Raw genomic sequence first — 27,127 nt, 5'->3', positions numbered from 1 at the left:
GTTCTGTCTCTGTCTCAGAAATAAACTATTTTAAAAAAAGGTTAAATGGCCTAAATCTCCGAATGTCTGTCCCTCAAGACTCTTGCCAGGGGCACCTGGCTGGCTCAGTAGGGTGACTAAGAGAGCTCTTGGGGAGGGGCAGAGAGACAGGGAGACCCAGAATCTGAAGGAAGCTCCAGGCTCTGAGCTAGCTGTCAGCACAGAGCCCAACGTGGGGCAAGAACCCACGAACCGTGAGATCATAACCTGAGCCGAAGTCGGATGCTTAACCAACTGAGCCACCCAGGTGTCCCTACTCAAGACTTGTTGATGGTCAATATTTCCATCACTATAATAATAAATGGACAATATATGTAAAATAGACAATTGAGCCAATGAAATAATTTCACTAGTCTATTGAACTTTTGGAATCTAGTTTCAGGTTTGGACTATAATCACTTTTAAAATTTCTTAAGTTCCTCACTGGCCTCAAGTTAAAAAAAAACCTCTTGAGGGATGCCTGGATGGCTCAGTGGGTTAAGTGTTTGAAATAGCTTGGGTCATGATCTCACGGTTCATTGGTTCACGTCCCGTGTTGGGCTCTGTGCTGACAACTCAGAGCCTAGAGCCTGCTTTGGATTCTGTGTCTCCCTGTCTCTCTGCCCCTCCCCCAGAGCTTGTGCTCTGTCTCTGTGTCTCTCAAGAATAAACAAACATTAAAAACAACAAAAAACCCTCTTGAAACATAGTCTGGTATGCATTAACAGCCTCAGCAGTAGCTTGCTCATGCCTATTATGTATTGCTAGCCTCGGTAACTTGGTGTAGTGAAAGCAAGGCCCTACAGCAAAAGTCTGCAAGCCATTGTTAAGTTTAAATATTTGTGGATGTCACCTGTTAAGGCATTAAGAGCAAAAGGATCTCTACGGCAGCCAAGCGTAACAAATAATCTTTTAAAATCTTGTAAAATAGCCTATATATAGCCTTTAAAATACCCCTGGTATAACACACTGACCCCGTACCTGCTCACCACCTTCAGGCCTAATGGCCGGAGGCTCTGGCTATATATCAAATAATAAGTGATATAAGTAATCCTATTGGTGATCAAACTTTTTTCTTCTTTTCATAAACTGCTGCCAAATCAACAGAGTCTCATTTAAAAAAAATACTGTTAATGAAAATTTTTCATTAGGATTACACAAATTTGTCAATTGTGTTAAGCTTTCTACGTAACAGACTCCTTAACTGTAAACACTTGCCAAACAAGAAATTTAGCTACTTTTAGTTTATTATAATTGTGTAGACCAGAATTTAAAATTTATCCTCATTTTAAAACCAGAAGGGCCCTATAGTTAGTGTAATTAACAGAGTGGCCATCAGGAAGTTTGTTGATCACATAACAAGCAATATATTTTACATTCAGCAAACTTAATTTTATCAAATATCCTTTAATTTCACAGACAACAATATGATACGTATTGTGTAAGAAGCGCACAACAGTTCTGCAGTACAATTTCAAAGTGTATACACACTAGAATACAGAGGTTAGACACTGGGGTACAGATGGCATTCTTGACCTTTGGATAAACTGCATACAAAACTTGCAATTCAAATATTAGCCAATCTGGAAACTTTACTTCTCATAATATAAAAATGATACTTTGAGATGCAAAATATTTTTTTTTTACTAAACTATATAAACATTTAAAATAATCATTAAAAACTCAACTTTAGAATTTATAAAGATTAGCTATAAAAATATATTGGCAGTCACTTTTCTTAGAAATGTACCATTCACTACATTACAAAATAGTCTCTAACATAAAATTGCCTTAATAACCATACTATTTTAGAATCTGATAAACCTTACATTAAACTGATTATAAAATCCTCTTGGAAAACTTTGGTATGCATCTTCAGAAGGTTTGTTAAAAATACTCTAATAATCATCTCACGGGCCTGTAAACATTCCATTCTATTAAAGCACAACAGAATAGGTAATGTATATTCAACTGCATACAGAATATAGAATCAAAAAACAATTATATATTTGTAGAAAATCTCCATTCCCAGAGTAACCAAAAACCAAACTATTTAAAAGTATCAAACTTTTAAACAGAAGTTCTCTTTCCATTCTGATAAAAAATGTTACAAAATCACCATACTCCATTCATGTACCTTAGATGCCTTTGAGGACAAAGCCTCAAAAATAGTTAAACCCAAGTCTCAAAACCCCTCTCAAGTCCAAAAAACAAACTTTAAAAAACCCATTTCAATGATCTGACACTAGAACAAATATACGTAATCAAAACACATAATTTATATATTTATGTATTAGCTTTTCTATTTGTAATTTAGAATTTATTGGCAGAAATAAAACACATACACACGCGCGCGCACACACGCACACAAGTGAAAAAGGTAAATTTTAGGAAATGGTACAAATGCAAACCAAAGGGGTAAATTGAAATCAATTTACCGAATATCACCTTCTCAGGCATTTTTGGGTTACTGTCATTTAGGAAACTCAAATTGGCGAGCGCTCACTGGCCCCTTCGTGAGTGGGTTTCATTTTTCCAGAGTTTCCAGCTGTGCCAGGGACTTCCTTGAGCTCATTTTCCACTTTATCTTCTGTCACCAGATCTCTTGCATATGATAATTATCTCTGAGTTGAAAAAGCCTAAATAAAAAGCTTCATTTGACCTTTTAATTTATAAAACTCCACTAAAAAGAAAAGAAATCCATCTAATTTTTAGGCAAGTCTGCAAAAAATATTTTCTTTCTTAATCAAACACTTTTATGGGAATAAAGATCCTTCAAAGTTTTTAACTCTTCTATTAGAGTTTTATTTTGATTTTCCAAGACTGCAACTCGATTTTCCAGGCATTTCACATATTCTTTCTTCTTCCTGCGACATTCTCGAGCAGCTTCTCTAAATATAAGCATTAAAAACCAATGTCAGAAGAAAGTTCACATTCCTTAAATGGTAAATGCACCTCAGTAATCCTGCCTGGTCACCTCTCTACATCTCTACACGGCGGAATACATGGATCTTAAGTGCAGAATTCAATCAGTTTTGGCAAATGCACGTACCTATATAGAACTCCCACACTTACCAAGACACAGGACTTCTTTGTTGTCCCAGAAAGTTCCCTCGTGCCCATTCCTGGTCAGTCCTCACCCCCAAACAACTACTGTTCTGATTTTTATCACCACAGATGAAGCTTTTCCTATTCTAGAACCTCAACTAACAGAGTCACACAGTACACGCCCTTGTGTCTGGTCTCCTTTCACTGTCTTTTTGAGGCTCATGGATGTTGCTTCGCGGCGGTCTGTTCCTTACTGTTGCTGAGTGTGTTCCATTGTGCGACCATCCCCAGAGTCTGCTCATCTATTCTCCAGGGCTGTGTCTAGTTTTAGCTGCCATGCATGTTCTTATGCCAGTTTCTTTGTGAGCATATGTTCCAGTACCAAGGAGTGAAATTTATGGGTCCTCTGGCTAACTTCTGACACTGTTTCTTCAATTTTTATTTAGGTTTTAATTACAAACAGTGCTTGATACTCAGTTTTGTACATGTCCTCTTAGAATATTTCTGTGAAGTCACATACATGTATTACTTATGTAGAGAAGTATTATTTTGAGTATTTTCTATATTATGTATAGGTATTATCTGCAGCTTGTTTTACACTGTCTTAATGTTTCCACATAGGCACAGATCTTTGCCATGTGAACACTTCATTGTTAATTCATTTTTATTTCCCCGTCTCCTAGTGAGATTGAACATCTTTTCAAAAGCTTATTGGTCTTTTGGCTCTCTTATGGAAACTGCCTATTCATACCGTTTTTCTATTCATACCTTTTCCTGTTCTACAATGAGAAATTACAAAGACCAATGACCTAAGAACTCTGTGTGCATTATACATATTATCCTTTATCTGTTTCTATATTATTTCCTTTTTAAAAGTTTATTTTGAGAGATGAAGGGCGAGTGTGAGTGAGGGAGGGGGGGAGAGAGAGAGAACTTGGGCCCAAGCAAGCTCTGAGCTGTCAGGGTGAAGCCTGACACGGGGCTCAAATCCACAAATCATGAGATCATGACCTGAGCTGAGATCAAGAGCCGGAAGCTCAACCAGCCAAGGCCCCCAGGTACCCCTGTTTTTATATTATTTTCTATCATTTGACTTCTCATATTTTTGTATCCTATGCCATAAGTGCTTCTCTCTTAGTCTTTTTCTTGGCTTAGATTAAAATTCTATGCACTGTATATTTCTTTCAAAGATGATTTTTTTGCTTAATTTTTCACAATTAAGTCTTTAATCCATCTGGAATTAGTTTTGTATGTGATATAATATACAGGAGTTCAATTTAATTTTCTCTCAGATGTGGTGGTGTGTCAGATAACATGTATTAAATATGCTATCCTTTAGAAGTATTTTTTTTTTTAAATGTTTTATTTATTTCTAGGAGAGAGAGAGAGAGACAGCGTGAACAGGGGAGGGTCAGAGAGAGAGGGAGTCACAGACTGAAACAGGCCCCAGGCTCTGAGCTGGCAGTCAGCACAGAGCCCGACGCGGGGCTCGAACCCACGAACCGCGAGATCATGACCTAAGCGAAAGTCGGACGCTTAACCGACTAAGCCACCCAGGCGCCCCTAGAAGTATTGTACTTAACTAGCATAAGAAGCTATTTCTGGGCTCTATCCTGTTTGCGAACGCTATTGTCTGCCTCTTTGCTGATACCAAATTTTGATTTACAGTGGCTTTAGAGAGTATGTTTTAATGTCTAATGGACAAGTAACCTCTTTCTGTTCTTGACCATTCTTGAACACTTTGTTCTTTCATGTAAACTCTCATCTTATTTTGTCCAATTCCATGGAAATCTATAGTTTGAATCCCATGAAATTTATATGTGTATTTTAGCGGTGCCTGGGTGGCTCAATCGACTAAATGTCTGACTCTTGGTTTTGGCTCAGGTCATGATGTCATGATTCATTGAGTTTGAGCCCCGAATGGGGCTCTGTGCTGATAGTACAGAGCCTGCTTGGGATTCTCTGTCTTACTCTCTCTCTAGCTCTCTCAAAATAAACAAACAAATACGATCCTCTCCTATTGAACTTACTAAGTATTTTATGATTTTTCTGGTCACTAATGTGAATATTACTTCCCATTATTTTCAAGATAGTAATTCATAGTAGAAAAACTTACTAAATTTCCTTATAAATCACTATAATTAAAAAACATTATGAAATAGTATACACACAAAAGACTGTATGTGGTGTAGATATGTTATGAAACATAATAATAAAATGAACACATGTAAACCCAACACCTGATTTAATAAGAAAATATGATCTATACTGTTGAAGAGCCTTCTGTGCTATCTCCTGATTCCATACCCCTCTCTCGCCCAGAAGCAATTACTAGCTTCCATCTTTTACTTATTTTCAGTGTTAGTAATATTTATAGGCCTCTATTATATATAATTTAGCTTGCTTATATTCTAAAGCTTGTTTTAAAATAATGACACTTTATGTATTGTTACAACTTGTTTTCACTCAACTTTATTTTTCTAATACTTATTCCTGTTACAGTGATCAGTCAATACCCATGAACACTATCAGACTGTATAAATACAACACAATCTGTGTGTCCATTCTGTTACTATGACTATTTAGGTTGTTTCCTGATTTTTGCTGCTGTGAACATTTTTATGCATGCTTCCTGCAAAAGTCTCAGTCACATATCCAGAGTAAAACAGCTTAGTCACACAGCATATCCAGGTCAACTGTACAAGATAAGGCCAATTAATCCGAAGGGGCTGTACCAACTTTCACTCCCATAAGCAGTCTAAGTTTCATTATTCCAAATTCTTGCCAATTCCTGGTTAGACTTTTAAGATTTTTGCCAACTGGATGGGGATGAATGGTAACTAAGTATGTGGTGTTAATATGCATTTCTTTGATTACTGATTGATAAGGGTGAATAATCCTTCATGATTATTAACCACTTGTGTTTTCTGAGAAATGCCTATTCATATATTTTGCCAATTTTTCTTCTGTTGGGCTGTACTTGATAATTTAGAAGACATTTCTATTTTTTCGAACAAATCTTTTATTTTTTTGTTAGCTATATTGCAAATATCTTCTGGAGGACTGGAGCTTGTATTTTCACTCTACAGATGAACAGAAATTATTAATTTTAATGAAGATTAATGAATCTTTTATGTTAATGTTTGTGGGAGGGGTGTGCATTGTTTTCCTATTCCTGAAACCATATTATATATTTTCACCTAAAAGTTTGAAAATTTCATCTTTCACATTTGTGTTTTTAATCCTTCTGCAATGATTTTGTGTATGGTGTGAGGAAGAAATCCAATATTTTTTCATTTATCAATAACTATCCTAATACCATCTACTGAAGAGTCCCTCCTTCCCCTAATAATCTTTCATGTATCAGGGTGTCATGTGTCCATGGATTGGTTTCTGAGCTATTTAACTGGTCATTTTGTTTTTTTCTCAATGCCATGCCAGTATCGCATTATTTCAATTACCACAGCTGTAAGTAAAACTTGATATCTCCTCACCTTATTCTTGTCTGGAATATTTTGGCTGTTCTTGGCCCTTTACTCTTCTATAAATTTTAGTATCAACTTGTCAAGTTCTTCAAACAACCTGTTTGGGTTTTGATCGGAACTGCATTGAATCTATGGATCAATTGGGGGAAAAATAGTCATCTTTATAATACTGAGTTTCCATATCTATGGACATAGTATCTATTTCTCCATTTTATTTAGATCTTCCTTAAGGTCTTTCAAAAACATTGCACATATTTTTCATAAGTGGCCTGGACATCTTTTGTTGTTAGATTTCTTCTAAAGTATTTTGTTGATAACATAAATGGTATCTTTTCAATAATTATTTACCAAACTACTGCTGATAGAAAGAAATATAATTTTTTGAAAATTGGTGTTACATTTAGCAATGTTATAAATTCATTACTTCTAATAATTTTTCTGTAAGTCCATTTCAAAAAAATAGACAATTATATAAAAAAATGGTAAGGATTTCTTTCCTTTAAATCCTCATAATACCCCCTGTTCTTTTCTTGTTTTACACTAAATAGTTAAAGGTTTGTTTCTAGTACACTGTTGGTTCCTTTCCAAGCTTTCAAATACTTTGTAGATGATTCTCGTGGATATTCTAAGCAGATGAATATATATTTACTACTAAGAGCGGTTTTTTTCTTTTCCAATTTTTATCATTTTTATAATCTCGACCTTTGATGATTTTCACGCATATTTTTTTTCAGCTTGTATTTATTTTTTGAGAGAGAGTGTGAGCAGGGGAGGAGCAGAGAGAGGGAGACAGAATCTGAAGCAGGCTCCTGTCAGCACAGAGCCCAACGTGGGGCTTGAACCCATGGACTGTGAGATCATGACCTGAGCTGAAGTCGGACGCTTAACTGACAGAGCCACCCAGGCGCCCCGTTTTTTCTTTAAATATAGTAGACAGATAACTGAAGGCTTTACAAAAGGTGTTCTGTTGTGTGCTCTTTCTGATGACTCTTGCTCCTGAAAGGTAGTATGGTATATTTGAATATCTAAGTCTTTGGACTCTGAAACCTGGACCCGTGTGTTTAAATCCTACCTCTACCACTTACTAAGTAGTTTAACCTTGGGCAAAGAAATTAACCCCTCTACACTTCAGTTTCTTCACCTAAGAAAAACTGAAAATAATATTATATACACCTCAAAGATTTTTGTGAAAATTACATAAAGGCTTGGCACATATGATGATGGAGGCCTAACTCCTTGGATAGTCTGTGATTTTTCAACTTGTATTTGTTAGAACTTGATGTATGGGAATCTGTTAGAGCCTGTGATAAAACTGCTTTCTTCCAAAAAGTTGGGGGCACTATGGACCCAGACCATTTTTAAATTACAGCTGACTCTTGAACAACACAAGTTTGAACTGTGTGAGTCTACTTATATGCAGATTTTTTTCTGATAAGTATAGTTCTATAAATGTATTTTCCTTATGATTTTTTTCATATTTTTCTTTTCTCTAGCTTACTTTATTGTAACAATACAGTATATACTACATATAAAATAGAAAATGTGTATTAATCGGCTATTTATGTTATCAGTTAAAGATTCTGGTCAACTAATTTTTGGGAGTCAAAAACTATATATAGATTTTCAAGTGTGGGGCGGGGCAGGGAGGGTCGGCACCCAACCCCTGCGTTGTTCAAGGGTCAACTTTACTTGGGTCTTGACTTCATGAAGAATAATCCTCTCTGATCCAGTTGCAGCCTGCACAGACCCCAGGCTTTGTTCCTAGTCCCCCCTGCGTACCAAAGCTCTACCAATCACAAAGATTTGAACTGATCTACAGATTATACAGAGGTTGCTTCAGTGCTTATTAACTTCATGGTCTTGTGCTTCTGATTCATTCCTAACTTCAAGAGCTATATCTTACTTGCCTGCAGGCTCATCCAGTCATTTAAAAGGGTGTTTTTCATATTTCATCAAGCTTTTAATAATATTACACAGCCGAGGTCATATGGTCAGAAACAGAAGTCTCATTCTAGAAATTCTTAACAAATCTTTTGGGTTCCCTAGGCACATAATCATATCAACAACAAAAATCACAATTCTTTTCTAGTATTCACCTAACTTACTTCAGTTCCTTGTCTTATTGCAATTGTCAGAACCTCCAGAACAACAGACAATACTGCCATGTGACCAAGTTCATTCACGATGATGCTTACTCTCAGTTTTTAGTAAAGAAACATTTACCTTGAAGTAATTAAATGCCTCTCTCTGGTCTTTGTATGATAATTTTTATTGCTCTAGAAAATCATCCTTTTATTCTAATTTTCTAATTTACTGGTGAGGAGTTAAAAAATAGAATCCTACTGTAATTTTTAAAATATGTGTTTTATAGGTGGGTACCTACCCTTTTTGATTCCTAACATAGTTTTTATTAGTGTCCTTTCTCTTTTTTCCCTTGAACTCACTGCAGAAGGCTACCCATTATATTCTTTTTCTCAAAAAACTGGTGGTTTTTCATGGCTGATGTATACACAGCTTATATAACTATGTTTAAAATACATTTTAAGTGAAAGTAAGTGTTGCTGGAGGTTAAATCACTGCTATATATTCATGGGTAAGACTCATTTTTAGCATTTCTGTGTCCATCAGTTTTTTTAGGAATTCTTTCCTCTTCTCGCTATCAATGGCAAGCAGCAAATTATTATTTTCATTTAACTTCTGTCAGCCCAACAAGAACAAAATATATTGTCTGAAAAGCTGTGCTAGTCAAAAGACACAATAAAAATGAAAGAACTCTAGGTCATATATTAAACAGAGTGTGCAGTGGGACCCATTGGAAATGAACTAGATACAACCTAAAACTCAGTAAAATAAAGTTGAGATAAACCGTTTTTTTTTTTTTTTTTAAACTAAGCTGTATGGCCATTGTGGGGCTCAAACTCACAACCCCAAGATAAAGCCGTGTGCTCCACCGACTGAACTAGCCAAGCTAGCCAGGCACCCCAAATCTCTCATTTTTAATTCACAATTCCAGTTAACAGCTGGTTATGTTTCGAGATTTACAAAAACATTACCCATCCCGGCAGTACAATTTTACTACCTACCTGTTCTTCATCAACCTTATTTCTCTTTTCAGTTGGGGGTCATCTGTCTTAGTTGTCTGAGATGTAAGTGTCACAGGAGAGGTCATCACCACAGTCTGTGGCAGCGAAGTAGCTGAAGGTGTGGTGCGGATCTGATACGTCTGCATATCTCCTGATGCAGCTGTGTGGTCAGAAGAATGAGTTAATTCAGACATGTCTTTGAAAGGACATGGGGATGTTTACCACAGACACTTAGACATACTTACTTTGTACAACCACCTGGTTGCTGGGCACAAGTATTTGCTGTCCATCAGAGGTCTGTGCGTACTGGAGAATTGTTGTGCCTTGCTGAGTACTGCCTGAATTTGTCATGGTTAGTGTCTGAAGTCCCTGTACTCCATCTGTGCCTGGGCTGGCCAGTTGTAAGGCTCCATTTGGGGCAATGGCAACTTTAACCAAAGAGAGAACATAGCTATTGTAAGGCTATACGATACACTAATTGCAAAGGACTGGTGAAAAAAAAAAACCCAACCACTATATATTAAAACAGGTCTGAATGCAGTTCCACCTGGTAACTGCTAACTACTCTGAGCGAAATATACGTAAAAAATAAAATGGCATTTCTCTATAAAATTTTATAGTTCACATGCACTAATCTGAAATTTAGTCTCAAACTGTAGATCAGTCAAAACACATTTTGGGCTCACTGGAGCACTGCGTGCTAACTGCTAATGTTGTCACAGCAGTTCTGGGCCATTAGGAGAGGGTACCAATGGCTAACTTTTAAAGGGAAAATCAGTAGAAGGAAACATTAACACAGTTTGTAACTTTTATTCAAAAGAAGCATTAAAAAGATTATAAGCTTAAAAATATTTGTGAGTAGATTAAATGTGCCTATGCCTACAGAAAAAATTTTAATAGGATAAAAGGCTACATAATGAAAATATAAATCTTCACACTTTGTTTCTGAGCTCTACTGTCTAGTGGTAACCACTATTAAAATGTACTAAATGTTATTAAGTGATAATTTAAAAAATGTTATCTATTCAAGTCCCTTCCTAGTGAACGTCACCAATAAGGTTGTTGTGAGAAAGAGGTCATATTACTATGTGCCTCACCACATTTTTCAATGAATTATACTTTTTTGTTTATTTTGAGAGAGAGACAGACAGAGCAGGGAAGGGGCAGAGGGAGAGAGAACCCCGTGCAGGCTCTATGCTGCCAGCGCAGAGCCCAATGCGGGGCTCGATCTCACAAACTGTGAGATCATGACCTGAGCCAGACACTTAACCGACTGAGCCACCCAGGCACCCCTCAATGAATTTTACTTATGTTTATGCTTTCCTCTCAAACCTTAAATGAACACCCATAAGATATGACCTAATGGAAAACATTTTAGCATTATGCAATCCCATGTAATAAATCCCCTTCAGAATCTAATGCCTCATCTCTGTGCCCTCTTATCAGCTTATAATGCATGTTATATTCTGGGTATCAGGAAGCCAAAACACACTTGTCTGGGTGTATGTTTTAATTGAAAGTATTTTTTTAGGAGTATGTAATTATCCCTCATCCGCTGCCAAACAGCAAATATTCCACATAATTTAATGTATATGACTTTAATGACAGTTAAGTTTTAGATGCAGAGATTTGTTTTAAACTTAGATTAGCAATTGTTTTTAATTGTCTCCCCTCCAACACATATTATGTATATACATATATATTAACGTAAATATATAAACAAAACAAGAAGTCCTATTCTTGATTCCGATTTATTCTACTGGCTGCCCCACACTTGGGGCAACCATTTTCAACCCCAGACATCCTCTTCTGAATGATTTTCCATGTTCGTATAGACGGATACATTAATACAAATCAAAATGTGTATGCACACACACGTATAGAGATACACTTTTTTTTTTTTTAATGTTTTTATTTATTTCTAGGAGAGAGAGAGAGACACAGCGTGAGAAGGGGAGGGTCAGAGTGAGAGGGAGTCACAGACTGAAACAGGCTCCAGGCTCTGAGCTGGCAGTCAGCACAGAGCCCGACGCGGGGCCCAAACCCACGAACCGCGAGATCATGACCTAAGCACAAGTTGGACGCTTAACCGACTAAGCCACCCAGGCGCCCCAACAGATACACTTTTTAAATGTTTATTATTTTTGAGAGGGCCAGAGAGAGACAGAGCCTGAGTGGGGGAGGGGCAGAGAGAGAGGGAGACACAGAACTCGAAGCAGGCTCCAAGCTCTCAACTGTCAGCACAGAGCCTAATGCGGGGCTTGAATTTACAAGACTGTGAGATCATGACCTGAGCTGAAGTCGGATGCTTACTGACTGAGCCACCCAGGCCCCCTAGAGATACATCTTTTGATGTTAAATATACGTAATAAATAATACAGAACTGTTTCCATTTTTATAACCTATCTTCCTATTTTTGATTAACGTGTATTTTCTGGTTGAGTCTACTCTAAATCTACACTAATGCAGTAGCCATTAGCCACATGGCGCTACTTAACTGAAACAATGTAAGAAATTCAGTTCCTCAGTCTCACCAGCCACATCTCAAGTGCTCAACAGTCACACATGGCTTAGTGGCTACTGTACTGGACAATGCAAATATAGAACATTTTCATCAAGGAAGTTCTACTGGATCAAGCTGCCTTAAACACCACTTTGAACTGTATTTATTTCAATTATATTTGAAATATTTGCCTAAGTTTCTATGTAGTTTTCATAATTCTGAACTTTGTCTTAGAATAATCTGCCCTATTAGTATGTCATAATTTTTAACGTGCTAATATGCTGCTTTCAGAAAAAAACTTCTTAGGGGCACCTGGGTGGCTCAGACAGTTAAATGTCCAACTTTAGCTCATGTCATGAACTCACAGTTGGTGGGTTTGAGCCCCATTTTGGGCTTTGTGCTGACAGCTCAGAGCCTGGAGCCTGCTTCAGATTTGGTGTCTCCCTCTCTCTCTGTCCCTCTCCTGCTAGTGCTCTGCCTTGCTCTCAAATAAAAACATTAAAAAAGATTTTAAAAAGTTTTTTTGAAAGCAGTAATTAATGGATGTGTATGGTTAAAAAAAATCAGTTTTACTTAAAATGAAAGTAAACTTCTCAACGGTCTCTGATCTTTACTCCCAGGTTTCCTTCCTTGCAACCATTGTTCTCAGTTTTTGTGTGTCCTCATTGAGGTGTTTTTTATGTGTTCTTTAAATAATTTATTCATAACAAATTTCACTGAAGGCCTACTATGCGCCAGGCCTGCTAGGCCAAGAACCCAGCTGTGAACAAGACAGTTCTTTCCCTCAGGGAACTTATCTTTGAGAATTGATCATAAATAAACTGATGTATAATTATATGTAATCTGTAATTAAATATGTACTTTTTAACAATTTCATATAAATAAAAATGTAAGAAAGTTACCTAAAGAGAACATATTTTACAGAGTGGTCTCTTTGAGAAGTGACACCTGAGCAGAGCAGAAGTGAGGACGTAAAAGCCATATGAGGCTCTGGGAGAAGAATATGCCAGGCAGTGGGGGTGACAAGCCCAAGTATCTTGAGGCAGAAACAAGCTTCATATATTGGAAAGATACCAACAAAGTCTGTGTTGCCAGAATGCCAGACAGTGGCAGAGAAGACTGGAGTTTGGAAAGGGAGGCCAGATATTGAATGTAGCTTAGCCTTATCAGACTTACTCTAGGGATGATGGAGAGTCACTGGAGGGTTTGGAGCCAAAGTGGTGTGATCTAATTGACATTTTAAATAAATTGCTTTGGCTGCGGTATGGAAAACAATGAGAGCAAGAATGGCAGCAAAATGACCAAGCGGATGCGCACTGCAGTGATTCAGATGGGAGTACGAGCCAGGGTCACGGTGGTGACTGGAGACGTGAGAGGTGGGGGGATGGGACACAGACTTTGGGGCAAGGGTCAATTAGACTTGAGGAACAGGAGTTAGAAACGGAAGGAGAAATCCTCTACAAATGGACAGCACAAAGAATTCCATGGGATGATGAAGTTACATCTTGACTATGGTGGTTAGACGACTCCATGCATCTGTCAGAACTCCAAAGTAAGCGTAGCACTTACAAGCTGCATGACTCTAAGGACGTCATCTAAGCTCTCATCATCTAAGGCTCAGTTTCCTCATAAATTGGTAACTGCCTTCCTCACAAAGTTGTAAGGAGTAAATGAGATAATGCTGAAAAAGTATTTTGCATGATTTTTGGCTCAAAATGGTAACCTTCAATTAATTATCCTCACTACTGAAGCATGACAGTCTTCTCTACACCCCTTCTTTAGATTTTGTGTATCCGTCACGTAAAAATGTATTCCTATACGTACTGTACTGTCCACTGCTGGTTTGATAGATGGGAGTTGGAACAGACATAGAAGTGACAGCAGAAACTCCAGGGTTTTCTCCGTCTCCTTTTCTGCCACGTGTATCTTCAGAAGATAGATCTTTCAAAATTTTTCTGTGAAAAATAAAACTCTGTTAATGCCGGTAAATAGCTTTATAAAAACAAACTGCCGAAACTTTTTCAATCTCAGGTTAAAAGTACAATAATCTAGATATCGAAACCGTTTTGTCAAGGAACCCTTTAGTTGAGCACAGACTACTGTAATGATGTACTGCAGGCGAGTCATGATTTAAAGTTTATGGCTCCCTGAAAAGAGACACTGAATACTCACACAGAGTGCCTTTTAATGTACAAGGCCCTTATAGAGGTAGGAAGTGTCTCTTTCCCCCAGAAGAGAGAGGACTCCGTTGTAAGGTATTTCATTAATTAACAAGAACAGTATTCATTTTCTAAATAGTGACCTTTATTTAAAAAGACCAAATTTGGGTCACCTGGGTGACTCAGTTGGTTGTGTCCCACTTTGGCTCAGGTCATGATCTCAAGATTCATGAGTTCCAGCCCCATGTTGGCCTTGCACTGACAGCTCAGAGCCTGGAGCCTGCTTCAGATTCTGTGTCTCTATCTCTGCCCCTCCCCCACTCAAGCTCTCTTTCTTGCTCTCAAAAATAAAAAGACCAAATTTATTTTTCCAACCTTCAACTCTATAGTGAGAAGCCCACAGTTTTAAGAAACCAGTAAGAAATAAGAATACTACTATAAAAAGCACACGCTACCAGTGATAAACTGTTTATGATTTTTAATATTTTTAGGTAATCTCTCAACCACCCTGAGGCTCAAACTCATAACGCAGAGATCAAGAGTTGCATGCTCCACTGACTGAGCAGCAGGTGCCCCAATAAAATTGTTTAACAGGAAGTAAATATAATCCCACAGGTATTCCTCAGACTTGGTAAAATGGGGCTTATGACAAGGAATATGGGAATAGAAAAAGATTCTTTTAATGAAAGGAAAGAACTTCCAAAACACAATCGGGGGTGGAACAACAATTAAGCATTATTTCTTTCTAGAAGAAAAAGAAAAAAGGAATCTTAAGAATTCTATGTTCATTGTAAAAACAAAAAAGAGTCACAAAGGGGGAAAACAACCTTATCATTGAAAAGGATCTCATTTGTTATCTATGCCAACCATCCAGCCTATGCAGGAATGCCATGGCATTCCTAACAGCCTCTATTTCCAGGAATAAGTCATCTACAACCTCCAAATAGCAAACCATTCAATCATTAAGCCCTTTCTTACTTAGACCAAAAGCTGGTTCTACCCAGTGAAAATTAAGCTTCAATTAAAGAAATTAATGCTATTAGCTATGGGCTTTTGGAGATGTACCTTATTAGGTTGAGGAGCTCCCCGCCCCCCTTTTTAAGTTTATTTATTTGAGAGAGTGTGCATGCACACAAGCAAAGAAGGGTCAGAGAAAGAATCCCAAACAGACTCCATGCTCAGCACGGAGCCTGTTGCAGGGCTCCATCCCATGAACTGAGACATCGTGATCTGAGCCAAAATCAAGAAACATTCAACTGACTGAGCTACACAGGCACCCCCGAAAATTTCCCATCTATTTGTTTGATGAGCATTTTATCAAATGGATTTGTTAAAAAAATGCTTTTTCTTGTGTCTGCTGATGTAATCATATATTTTTTGTTTTTATTCTATAAATATGAACAAAATTGATTTCCAGACGTTAAGCCAATTGTGCATTCCTGGTATAAATCCTATTTGTTCATCATGTATAACACCTTTTATATGTCACTGGATTTAGTTTGCTAAAGCTCATATTCTGCTAGGGATCTCTGTTTATATTCATTTATATTGGCTTAGAGTTTTATAATCTCTTAATGAGTTGAAGCCATGTCTTAATTATTGTTGTCACTTGATCTACCAATTATTTGCTGTTTTTAAAAAAATTTTTTTCAATTTATTTTTGAGAGAAGAGTAAGCAGGGGAGGCGCAGAGAAGGGGGAAATAGAGGTGCTGACAGCAGAGTGTCTGATGTGGGGCTCAAACTCACAAACCGTGAAATCATGACCTGAGCCACAGTCAGATGTTTAACCAACTGAGCCACATAGGAGCCTTGCTTTCTGTTTTAAAAAAAGACTTCTGGGCGTGCCTGGCTAGCTCAGTTGATAGAGCATGAAACTTTTTTTTTTTTAACCTTTATTTATTTTTGAGAGAGACAGTATGTGAGCAGGGGAGGGGCAGAGAGAGAGGGAGACACAAATCTGAAGCAGGCTCCAGGCTCCAAGCTGTCAGCATAGAGCCCGATGCAGAGCTTGAACCCATAAACTGTGAAATTATGACCTGAGCCACCCAGGTGCCCCAGAACATGCAACTCTTGATCCTCAGGGTCAGGAGTTCAAGCCCCATACTGGGCATAGAGCTTACTTTAAAAAAAAAAAAAAAAAAGAAATCAAAAGTCTTATGTATTCTTTTGGGTTATTTGAAGAGTTTTCAGAACTCCATTTTAATTTACCATACGTTTGACTAAATCTCTTCATATAATTTAGTAATTGCTCTAAGGGGCTATAATATAGAGACCTCAGCTACTTAGAATCACTGTTTTACCATGTCAAGTGAACCTTAGAAATCTTACCTCCAGAATGAGTCTCTTTATCTCTGCCCTTATGTTCGTCTGCATACGCTAAAAGCCCCATCAGACAATGCCGTATTTTCTTGTCAACCAAACATATTTTAAAGAATTCAATCGGAGAAAAGTTCATTATTCTTGCCCAGATCTTGCTGTTGCTGTTTCTTCATTCTTAAATTTCCAGGCTTTTGTCTGTCTTAAGAGCGTTCTTAGCAGTTACTTTAGAGCAAGTATGCTGTCAATGACTGCTCTTAGTTTTCCTTCATCTGAGAATATTTATTTCACCTCCTACTCCTGAGGGATATTTTCACTAGACAGAGAATTCTAAATTGACAATGCTTTTCTTTCAGCAATTTAAATATGTACTTCTCTTTGGGGCACCTGGGTGGCTCAGTTGGTTAAAGCGCTTGACTCTTGGTTTCAGTTCAGGTCATGATCTCCTGGTTTCTGGGTTCCAGCCCCTCAGGCTCTGTGCTGCAGTGTGGAGCCTGCTTAGGATTCCCTCTCTCTCTCTCTCTCTCTCTCTCTCTCTCTCTCTCTCTCCCTTTCTCTCTGCTCTTCCCCTAATTGCGTGTGCGCACGTGTGCTCTCTCTAAAAATAAACAAACTTAAAAAAAATGTATTTCATTTCCTTCTAGCCTTCTTGTTTTTGATCAGAAATCTGTAGTGATTCACACTGTTCCCTTTTAAGTAACGTGTGATTTTTCTCTGTGCACAAGATTTTTGTTTTTAGTTTTTATCAGTTTAATTATGACCTGTCTGGGGAGGGGTTTGTGTTTATATATATGGCTTAGTGTTTGCTGAGTTTTTCGAATCTGTGGGTTTCACCAAATTTGGAAACATTCCAAATATCTTTAAATATTTTTTTCGGCAACATACTTCTCCTAAGATTCGAATGACACAAATATTAAAACCTTTGGTATTGTCTCCCAAGTCTCTGAAAATTAGTGAATTTTTCTAATCTCTATTGTTCAGATTGGATAATCTCCAATGAACTATCTTTGAAGCTATCTCCTTATCTTTATTTTCCTATTCAACCCATCCAGTGAGGTTTTATTTCTAAAATTTTTATTTGGATCTCTTTTTATAGCTTCTATTTTTGCTAGGAGTTTGTCTTTCTATTCATTTTGAGAGAATTCACACTTGTTAGAATATTTTAATAGCAGCTCCTTTAAGTTTCTGTCACAGAATTCCAACATCTGTGTCATCTAGGTGATGGCATCTCCACTGACAGTCTTCCGGTGCCGAGTTAAGATTCTTCTGGGTTCTTTATATGCCAATTTGGGACATTTTCAATATTATGATATCAGACTCTGGATCTTGTGTAAATCCTATGGAGGAATTTTTATATGTTCTTGTTTTAGCAGACTATCAACCTAGTTGTGCCAGGCCACAGATTCTGACCAGCATTCAGTGGACTCTGGTTCCAATGTCATTTCAGTTTTCAAAGCCTTTGCAGTGTTACTCAGATCTAGTCCATATGTACACCCTGTAATTACTATTCAGTCTGGGACTTGAGCCATGGTCTGTCCTATGTGTAGTTCAGTTCCCGTAGTCTATATATGCTAGCAAAGCCCATTTTTATTACTTATTTGCTAAAAATTTATGAGTAGGTGAATTTTATCAAATGCTTTTCCTGCATTTATTGAGTTGATTATATATTATATGTATGGATTCTCACTTATGGTGGTTTATTTCCTTGTATGTTTACGATTCTTCACACTGAACTCATATTTGGTTGACCCTAATTTGGTGTAACATAGAAAGCTTAATGTGGGGAAGCTTCCTTTCAGATGTTCTAGCTTCCTGCAGGGATCCCAGCTTAATACAGAAATCTCAGGTTCAGAGTCCCTTCCTGCAGCAGACCTAAAGCAATGAGTGTACTTTGGTTTTCATGCTTGCTTCAGCTTCCAGCTCATGTATTTGTATGGTTAAAAAGAAAACCACAGACCCAAAATGGCATCACTTAGGCTGAGTCCCGAAACCAGGGCTTAATACCTAATCTATAAACCTCCCCAAGAAATGTAGTCTTTAGTCAGTCAGAACTTTTCTTCGGATCAGTGCCAATGAGTGCCACACAGACCCTCTCCTTCCCCCAGAGGAGGCTGAGGTCATCTGCATCAAAAGAACCACCGCTCTTCCCACTAAGAAAAAGACACCCTGCTGGAACAATCCTTTTCTTTGCTAAAATCTTCTTGCCCCATCTTCCTTCCTTTAAAAAGCTTCCATTTTGTACAGCTCCTTTGAGCTCCCCTCTACTTGCTAGATATGATCTGCCCTATTCAGGAATTATTTAATAAAGCCAGTGAGACCTTCAAATTTACACAGCTGAATTCTGTTTAACAGATTTGGTGGCTTCTGGATCAGAAACGAACTTCTGGCAGTATCTGGGGACAATGAAAAACACAGGCACAGAGCCCTGCAAACCCTTCAGAGTTCACCGTCTTTCTCCCTGTTGCCGAGGGCCATTGGTAAGTCCCTCTCAGTTTTAGCTCTGCTCTCTTTGCATTCAAACTACAGATCTGACTCTCCAAAAAAGTCTAGTCAGGCTGGACTGATAGGAGGTTCTAAGGAACCACCAGCCCTTAGCCCTTGGTTCAGCCCACGCTTCCACCCTGGAATTCTTTCCTAGTTCCAGTCTGCAGTCCCCATTTACTGGAGCATGCTGGTTTAATCTTGTTCATTTCCCTGAATGGAGTCTGTTGGTTTAGTTCACTTTGGGAATTGCTGGTAGTACACAAAGGCTTCTCTTAACCACTCTGCAGTGACAGGTTTTGGTTACTGGTGGTGTGTTGAGGGGCACATATTTGTCTTGTTTTATGTAAATAAAGGTTATTGCTAGTGGAGATTTCAGAAACCAAAAAGCCACAAAAATTAGTGGGCCCAGGTCAAATCGCTTAAGAGCTGTTAGAGTACTCACCAGCTAACTTAAGACTCTCAACGTTAGTATAAGCTGGTCCTGTTCTTTGGCCAGCTTAGATTGATACTAGGTCACCCATCTAGTGACATCCAGAAAACTTCCCTGCAGTGAAGCACACTGTAAAACAACTCATAAATCCCACCCAGGGCAAGACCCTTTTAGGTATTAGTTTGGCTCTGAGAAACCCAAAGGCCTGATTAAAACAAATGGGATCCTTTAGATCTAGAGTTAGTGTGCCACCTTCCAGCACACCTGCTTATTTTATGTTTAAGAACTATAGTCCTGGAAGTTAGATACCTAGCAAAATAATTTTTTCTTTTTTCACTAAAACAAAGTGGAATTACAATGGCTGGTATGAGGAATATTGAATTAGACAAGTTCATTCAAGAAGTGCACTTGAAAGCAAGGGTTACCTATTTTAATTAGCAAAAAGAGGCCTCCAAAAGATTTCAAAATTCCAAAATAGTTTCATTAAAAACTCATGGCAAATAGCTAATGAAAAAGAGAAAAAGTATCTAAAACAAGACTAGAAGACTGATAGAACTCCTGCCACTCTCTTCTGTCCTTTGAGTATTCATCCTAGCGAGCTTCTGTCCGAACTGCTTTTCCACTCTGAAAAGGCAGTGACCTGTTGAAATACGACCGACCGGCTTGGGGCTCCTGGCGATCCTCTTCAGGGATCTCTCATTCCTTGCTCTCAGGCTGAACTGAGGGCTATAGTAAAAGAATTTCTTAAACTAAGGAGGACCCTCAAGAGTTTTTATAAATAGATTATCTCCTGAGCTGAATTGAGAGAAGGGAAATGAAAATTCATGTTGTCCCTTCCTTTCCAAATCCAGACCCAGTGGATAATAATGATCCTTTCTTTCCTGGGAATAACTATTTCCTTTTTGCTTCCTGTTACCTCATAAGAACATGGCTTGGCTTTCTGCCTGCCTGGGACATGAGGCTATCTGTTCTTTCTTTGTATATGTTTGGGAGTAATTCCAGATTTTCTTCTTCTTCTGTTTTTAAAGTAGGCTTCATGCCCAGTGCAGAACGCAATGCAGGCTTGAACTCACAATCCTGAGATCGAGACCTGAGCTGATATAGTCAGATGCTTAACCAACTGAGCCACCCAGGCACCTCAACTCTAGATCTTCTTAAGATAGTACCTTTCACTCCCTCTTTGAGGAGACATCTTGAGTCCATAAGGTTGCCAGAAATATTTACTGTTTGTCCTGGCTGAATCCTAACAAGATATATATATATTTTTTAATGTTTTACTTATTTCTAAGAGAAAGAGAACATGAGCAGGGGAGGGTCAGAAAGAGAGGGAGACACAGTATCCAAAACAGGCTCCAGGCTCTGAGCTAGCTGTCCGCACAGAGCCTGATGCGGGGCTCGAACCCACAAACTGTGAGATCATGACCTGAGCTGAAGTTGGATGCTTAACAGACTGAGTCACCCATGCGCCCCCTTAACAAGATATCTGAGAGGGCTTAATAACTCTATAATCAGAAATTTGACCAAATTGGAAGCTGATACTGAGAGCCTGACAGAAATTTTTTGTGAAGACCTTCTTCCCTAAGCTAAATGTACTCAGTGGGAAAGAAGACATTCTAAGTGGATGGGTATCAGTCCTTTGCTGTCCTTTAGTCAACTACCCAATTCTTTGAGGAATTAAAAAGAGCTGTCCTTGTTTTAAGAATCTAGTATTTACAGGACAAGAGACATGGTTCCAAGAACAATTCAAAGACCACTAATGTCCAAAACTCCCCTATTTATCTCAAAAGGCTTATAATTGGGGGTCTGGGTGGCTCAGTCGGTTAAGCATCCAACTTTGGCTCAGATCATAATCTCATGGCTCATGAGGCTCTGTGCTCTTCACCTCAGACGCTGCTATGGATCCCTTGTCTCCCTGTCTCTCTCTCTCCCCTTCCCTTGTTCCTGCTCTCTCTCTCTCTCAAATATAGAATAAAGTAAAGTAAAATAAAATAAAATGTAAATGGGGGAGCCTGGGTGGCTCAGGTGGTTAAGCCACCGGCTCTTGATTTCAATTCCAGTCATGGCCTCATGTTTTGGATCAAGCCCTGCACTGACAGTGCAGAGTCTGCTTGAGATTCTCTCACAAAATAAACAACAAAAGATGGTAAAATGTTTGGGGCACCTGACTGGCTCAGTCGGTAGAGATGCAAGGTTTTCTTTCCTCTCTCTCTCAAAATAAACTTAAAAAAAAAAATAGCAAATTTAATGGAGGCAATTTTTATCAAGAAACAACAAAAGGGGGAAGGGCCATTTAGAACCTGACTTGCCAAGGGGTGCCTGGCTGGCTCAGCCGGAAGAGCATATTATTCTTGATTTCAGGGTCGTGAGTTGTGCCTCATGTGTGGTATAGAGAGTACTTAATAAAAAGAATAAAAACTTAAAAAAAAAAAAAAAGAATTCGACTTGTCAAGGATAAATCCAAATCTGAAGGGTCTTCTCCACAAGTCTTTGAAAAAGCTTTAGCCATTCAAACAGATAACCTTACTTTATTCCATCTACCAAAACAAAACAAAACAAAGAACCCAAACTCAGACCTAACTTTTATAACTAGTTATTTTTTGTACCTATTTCATGGTAATAATTTTAAAACCGAAGCTATAAGGTCTCTGCAGTCTGTATGTTCACGTGTGTCTATATAGATGTGTTGTAGTTATGTGGTATTTTCTACCTCTGGATGGTATTGCTTAAGTTAATTTGTAAGAGAGCTCTATTTAATTGGTTTAAAGGCAAGCATTTGTAAGGACTGGGCATTCTGAAACTCTCAGAAACTAACACAAATGTTTTCCAATTCAGAGATCTGAAGAAATATTTGACATGAAATCTAGTTTAAGATTGATGGCTTAATTAAAGCAGACATGTCTTTAGAGTTACCAACATTAAATAGAAAACTTTTATTCTACATAAGTTCACGTTATCTCTTACCTGGTCAACAAAAAAAAATAATAGCTTAGGATAATGGCTGACTTTGTCTAATGTTGAAAGAAGTTTCAGTACATAATAATCTACACGTAATTATTAAAAACAAAAGTCTATTAATGAATTTTTCAATGACATTATGTCTTGTTTTCCCCAAATTGGAGGCAAGGGGTGGCAGTAATCTAAAACCTTAAGGTTTTACTGAGTTAGATTAAATGATTTAGCTAACACTAAACTCATTAAATACCTAAATCAGTTCCAAATATGACAAAATGCTGCAACATTAATAACCCTTCTTATTACAGAAAACCTAAAAGATATTTAGATATGTTAATGCTATATCGGGCAATTTTAAAAGACTTGCAAATTTTAACAATGCTTTAGTTTTCAGTAGAAATTCAGGCTTCTAAGGGGTAAGAATTCTAATTATTATATGTAATGAAAGCTAATAAGAAAACATCTCCATGTGCCAGGAAAGATTTTTTTTTTAAGGGGCATGAGAAATATACTTTTTTTTTTTTGTTCTAAAATGAGGATGGTTGTCTTTGAGGAAAAACAGGACAAATCAGAATGTAGAAAAAATAAAACTGCTGTAGTAAGTTTGTGGCAGAGGAATCCAGCTGATTAAGATTAAAATAAAATTATTTTTAAAAATGAGTTTAATATCAGAAGTAAGCTGGTACAAAATGAGAATTTGGTTTTCTATTAAAACAACAAAGTTCTCTTGGACTTTGTTCTGATTTTGGTAATACTGTGGAAAACTCCTTTAAGTTTCATAATGATCTGTGATCCTGTTTAAGGCAAGTGCCTTAGACCTATATTTGATGCTTTTGATGAACGTCCCAAAATTAAGTTCTATTTTTTTTAAGGTTTTATTTTTAAGGAATCTCTGTATCTAACACAGGGCTTGAAATGGTGACCCTGAGACAGAGTCCCATGCTCTACCTATGGAGCCAGCTACACCCAAAATTAAGTTCTAAACACAGTCTTTTTGACTTAGAATATCCCAAAGGATTTGTTATGCTTATTTGATATTTGACAATGCTTCCCATGTAGTTTACATATGTAATTCTAAGGCTTCTTTATATGGTGTTTGGAAAACCATGGCATGTGTGGATAAGTTGATTTTGCTTCCGCAAAAATGGCCCCTATATGCCAGACTTCTGCTGTCATGATGTCCTTACAACATGGCAAAAGCCTGCTCCAAGAAGGGCCTCTGGGTTCTTTCTCACGTTCTGGCAAGTTTCATTTTTTGGCTTCTACATTTCTTCACCCACCATGGTATGTTTAAGAGGACTCCAGTTGTAAATAAACATTGGTGTGGAGACTTCTGTAAGATTGAAAGAACATCTTACCATCAATGTCTAACCTGTCAAGTCCATAATCCTGGAAAAACTTTTTGTTCCCAGGGCCTCAAGCCTCCTCCCTGTGAGCACCCGCAGCTGGACTCCATTCATCTGCCACCTCGTATGGCTTATCACTATGTTCTTGTTACCGTACGTATGTTTTCTGGATAGACTGAAGTTGCCAGTGTGAGGGCATTAGTCTTGCAGCAGGGGAAAACAAACAAAACCCTCAGAAAACGTGTTTCCCTTTGGCCTGTACTTTCCACTGAGGCACACACTTCACTGGGCAAACCATCCAAGCCTTGATAAAGACCTTACGAATATCTTGGAATTATCACTACCCCATCACCCTTAATCATCAGGCAAAGTGTAGAGAACTAATGGAATTCCCCAAATCTCTAACCTTGCTGAATTTGGCAAGGTGCTGGCCTATGGTGTCGCCACTAGTTCTGCTCACTCTTTGCAACATACTCCTTAGGAGACAGTCATAGGTAGACCACTCGCTGTCTCCTGGCACACAGCTTTCCGTTGATTCCTTGTTGTCTCAGGCTAGTATAGCCAGTTACTAGAAGTCTTTAATGTCTTATACTAAAGCCTATCACCAACAGGTTAAAGGAGTTTATTAGACCCTATCAAAGGATCCTGTTGGTCAGTGTGGAGCCTGGTGACTGGTATTCTGGAAAGGTCACCAAGAAAAAAAAAAAAACCAACAAAAAACACCAAGAAACAAAACTAACAAACACCCAGCTCGCAAGCCCTGTTGGAAAGTACCTTAGCAATGCTCCTGACTACTGGCATTGCTGCAAAACTAAAAGGTAGGAAGCCTTGGGTATATGGCACACAGCTGCAAAGGTTCCACCTGATACCTGGTCTTGTACAGATGCTGAGGATCAAATTGACAAGAAAGAGAAGTAGCTTACAGCAAGGTAGACTGTTTCTATCCAAGACGATGGATCATACTTGTATTATATTATCTGCTAAGATCCTTAGATCCTCTAGCCAAAGTTGTCCTTGATAATAGACTTGATTCATCTGTTTTCTTGGCTAACACCACCTGCTGTTGTATCTGGATTAATGAACACTTTTGGGGAAGTTAAAAGTCAATTACAAAAGAGCACAGGCCAAGACTTTTGGCTTAAAAAAGTGACTCCTTCCATGAGGTTCTTTCTTTGACTTATTTGATTTTGATTGGCTTAGGTCTTGTAGACCAAGGCTCTACAGTGAACTCCAAATATTGAGAATTATTCTTATAGTAATCATAATAATCTCCCGTGTGCATTGTATTCTCTCAAAAGTTTTATGCATGTTCATAGTCACTAACCACCAAACAAATGATCTAAGACTGAAACACAAACAGAATGTGAACCTAAAGCCATGACCTATGAGTATCACAGTGATTAAGTGCATGTGTGCACACAGGCACACACACGTCTGAGGTCACACAAACGAACAACAAAAACCACTGAGAACTTTTGAATGGTAACTGAGAGTGGCACTAATACCTTAAAATCTGATCACATCTCTCAGTTAAGCTGAAAGTCTGATCAAAAGGAAGGAACTGTTAAAGAGAAAATCACAGCCCAAAATGGCATTGCTTAGGTGGAGTCCCCAAACCGGGGGGTTAATACTTAATCTAATTGCAGTTTCAACCTTCCCCCAGAAATGTAGTCTTAACTAGTCAGTCAGAAAGTTTCAGAACAGCATCAGTGAGGTAATTTGTCACATGGGCCTTCTCCATCCCCCCAAAGGAAGATGAAAATCTGCAATGATAAGACCTCCTGGCACTTACCCCTAAGGGAAAGATAACCTTGCCTGGAAAATAACTTTCTTGCCTCACCTTCTTTCCTATATAGAAACCTTCCATTTTGTACAACTTCTCGGAGCTGCCCTCTACTTGTTAGATGGGATGGTGCCCAATTCATGAATTATTTAATAAAACCAATTAGATCTTCAAATTATTCAGTTAAGTTTTGTTTACCAGTATGTGTATGGTTTTTTTGATTACTGGGAGAAGATGATATTTCTATTATTTCCTATAAATGCGCAATATGTTAACAAATACTTTAACCAGGAACTTTTGTGCTGGTGAAGCCCCCTTGTTTGGAAATTAAACTTTAAAAAAACATTTTTTTTTTTTTTTTAACATTTACTCATCTTTAAGAGAGAGAGAGTGGGGGAGGGGCAGCAACAGAGGGAGACACAGAATCTGAAGCAGGCTCTGAGCTGCCAGCACAGGGCAGGGCTCAAACCCACGAACCATGAGATCATGACCTGAGCCAAAGTTGGACGCTTAAGCGACTGAGCCACCCAGGCACCCAAAAGAATGCAAAAATTAGACAAACTTAGATTAGTTTTATTATTAAACTTTCATTCGCATTCTTTTGGTGACTGCCTCCAATAATCTAAGGTTGTCTAATCAATAACAAAATAAGTAATCAATACAGGGATCTAATAAGCCATTCCTTGTCTTACATATTTCTGCCTGGTAGAATTCTTTGCATTTTGTTTTTAAACTACCCAAATGAATCATTACTGTTCTAAAAATCAATGGTTCTAAAAAGTCAAAAGTCAATGACTGTCTTAGTTCACCATTCTTATATTCACACTCCTTCCATTTGGACTCATTTTCTTCTTCCTGAAGTACACCCTTTAGTGATTTCTTAAATCAGTTTAAAATGAATTTATTTCACCATTATTTTGGAGTGATTGTTCGGTTGAGTATAAAGTTCCAGACCAACAGTTACTTTCTCTTGTTATTTACTGTTAGCCTAATGGTCATTCTTTTCAAGGTAATTTATCTTTTTTCATTAGAAGCTTTTAAGATCTTACTGTTCTCTTTGGTGTTTTCCAGTTTTATTTAATAAGTTAATCTAGGGGCACCTGGGTGACTCAGTTGGCTGAGCATCTGACTTTTGACTTTGGCTCAGGTCATGATCTCATGGTTTGTGGGTTCAAGGGGTGCATCGGGCTCTGTGCTGATAGCCTGGCGCCTGCTCGGGATTCTCTCTCTCTCTCCTTCTCCCTTGCTCACACTCTTTCCTTTATTCTTTTCTGTCCCTGTTTCCTCTTACCTTCTAATTTTGTTCAACAAGTAATTACCGAGCATCTACTCTTGTATGGTCACTTTGCAATGCAAAATTTATTTAAGAGCACAGTCCAGGGTTGCCCAGGTGGCTCAGTTAGTTAGGTGTGCGACTTTAGCCCACATCCTGAGTTCAAGCCCTGCATCGGGCTTTGTGCTGACAGTGTAGAGCCTGAAGAGTACTTCAGATTCTGTGTCTCCCGCTCTTTCTCTCTCA

At 38.1% G+C, this 27,127-nt stretch overlaps 1 protein-coding gene across 10 annotated transcripts in view; it reads right to left on the bottom strand.

Annotated features, from left to right (window-relative positions):
• Positions 1–1,405: 1,405 nt before the first annotated feature.
• Positions 1,406–27,127, bottom strand: part of ATF1 (activating transcription factor 1) — a 74,819-nt gene continuing 49,097 nt past the window's right edge. For 9 of the 10 annotated variants that reach the window (XM_077753371.1, XM_077753378.1, XM_077753375.1 and 6 more), the window contains 4 exons: positions 13,962–14,092; positions 9,880–10,062; positions 9,635–9,794; positions 1,406–2,909 (listed from right to left, as the gene is read on the bottom strand). In XM_077753371.1, coding sequence (XP_077609497.1) covers positions 2,765–2,909; positions 9,635–9,794; positions 9,880–10,062; positions 13,962–14,092 — 619 coding nt within the window. In that variant the 3' untranslated portion in view covers positions 1,406–2,764. Of the gene's footprint in view, positions 2,910–6,566; positions 6,681–9,634; positions 9,795–9,879; positions 10,063–13,961; positions 14,093–27,127 lie in introns of those variants that run through there. The other variant, XM_077753374.1, reaches the window with a different exon arrangement.

The sequence above is a fragment of the Crocuta crocuta genome, unplaced genomic scaffold (assembly GCF_008692635.1).
Source record: "Crocuta crocuta isolate KB4526 unplaced genomic scaffold, BGI_CrCroc_1.0 scaffold30, whole genome shotgun sequence".
In the NCBI taxonomy this organism is placed as follows: domain Eukaryota; kingdom Metazoa; phylum Chordata; class Mammalia; order Carnivora; family Hyaenidae; genus Crocuta; species Crocuta crocuta.
The sequence above is the reverse complement of the archived record's forward strand: the minus strand, read 5'-3'. Positions and strand labels throughout refer to the sequence as shown.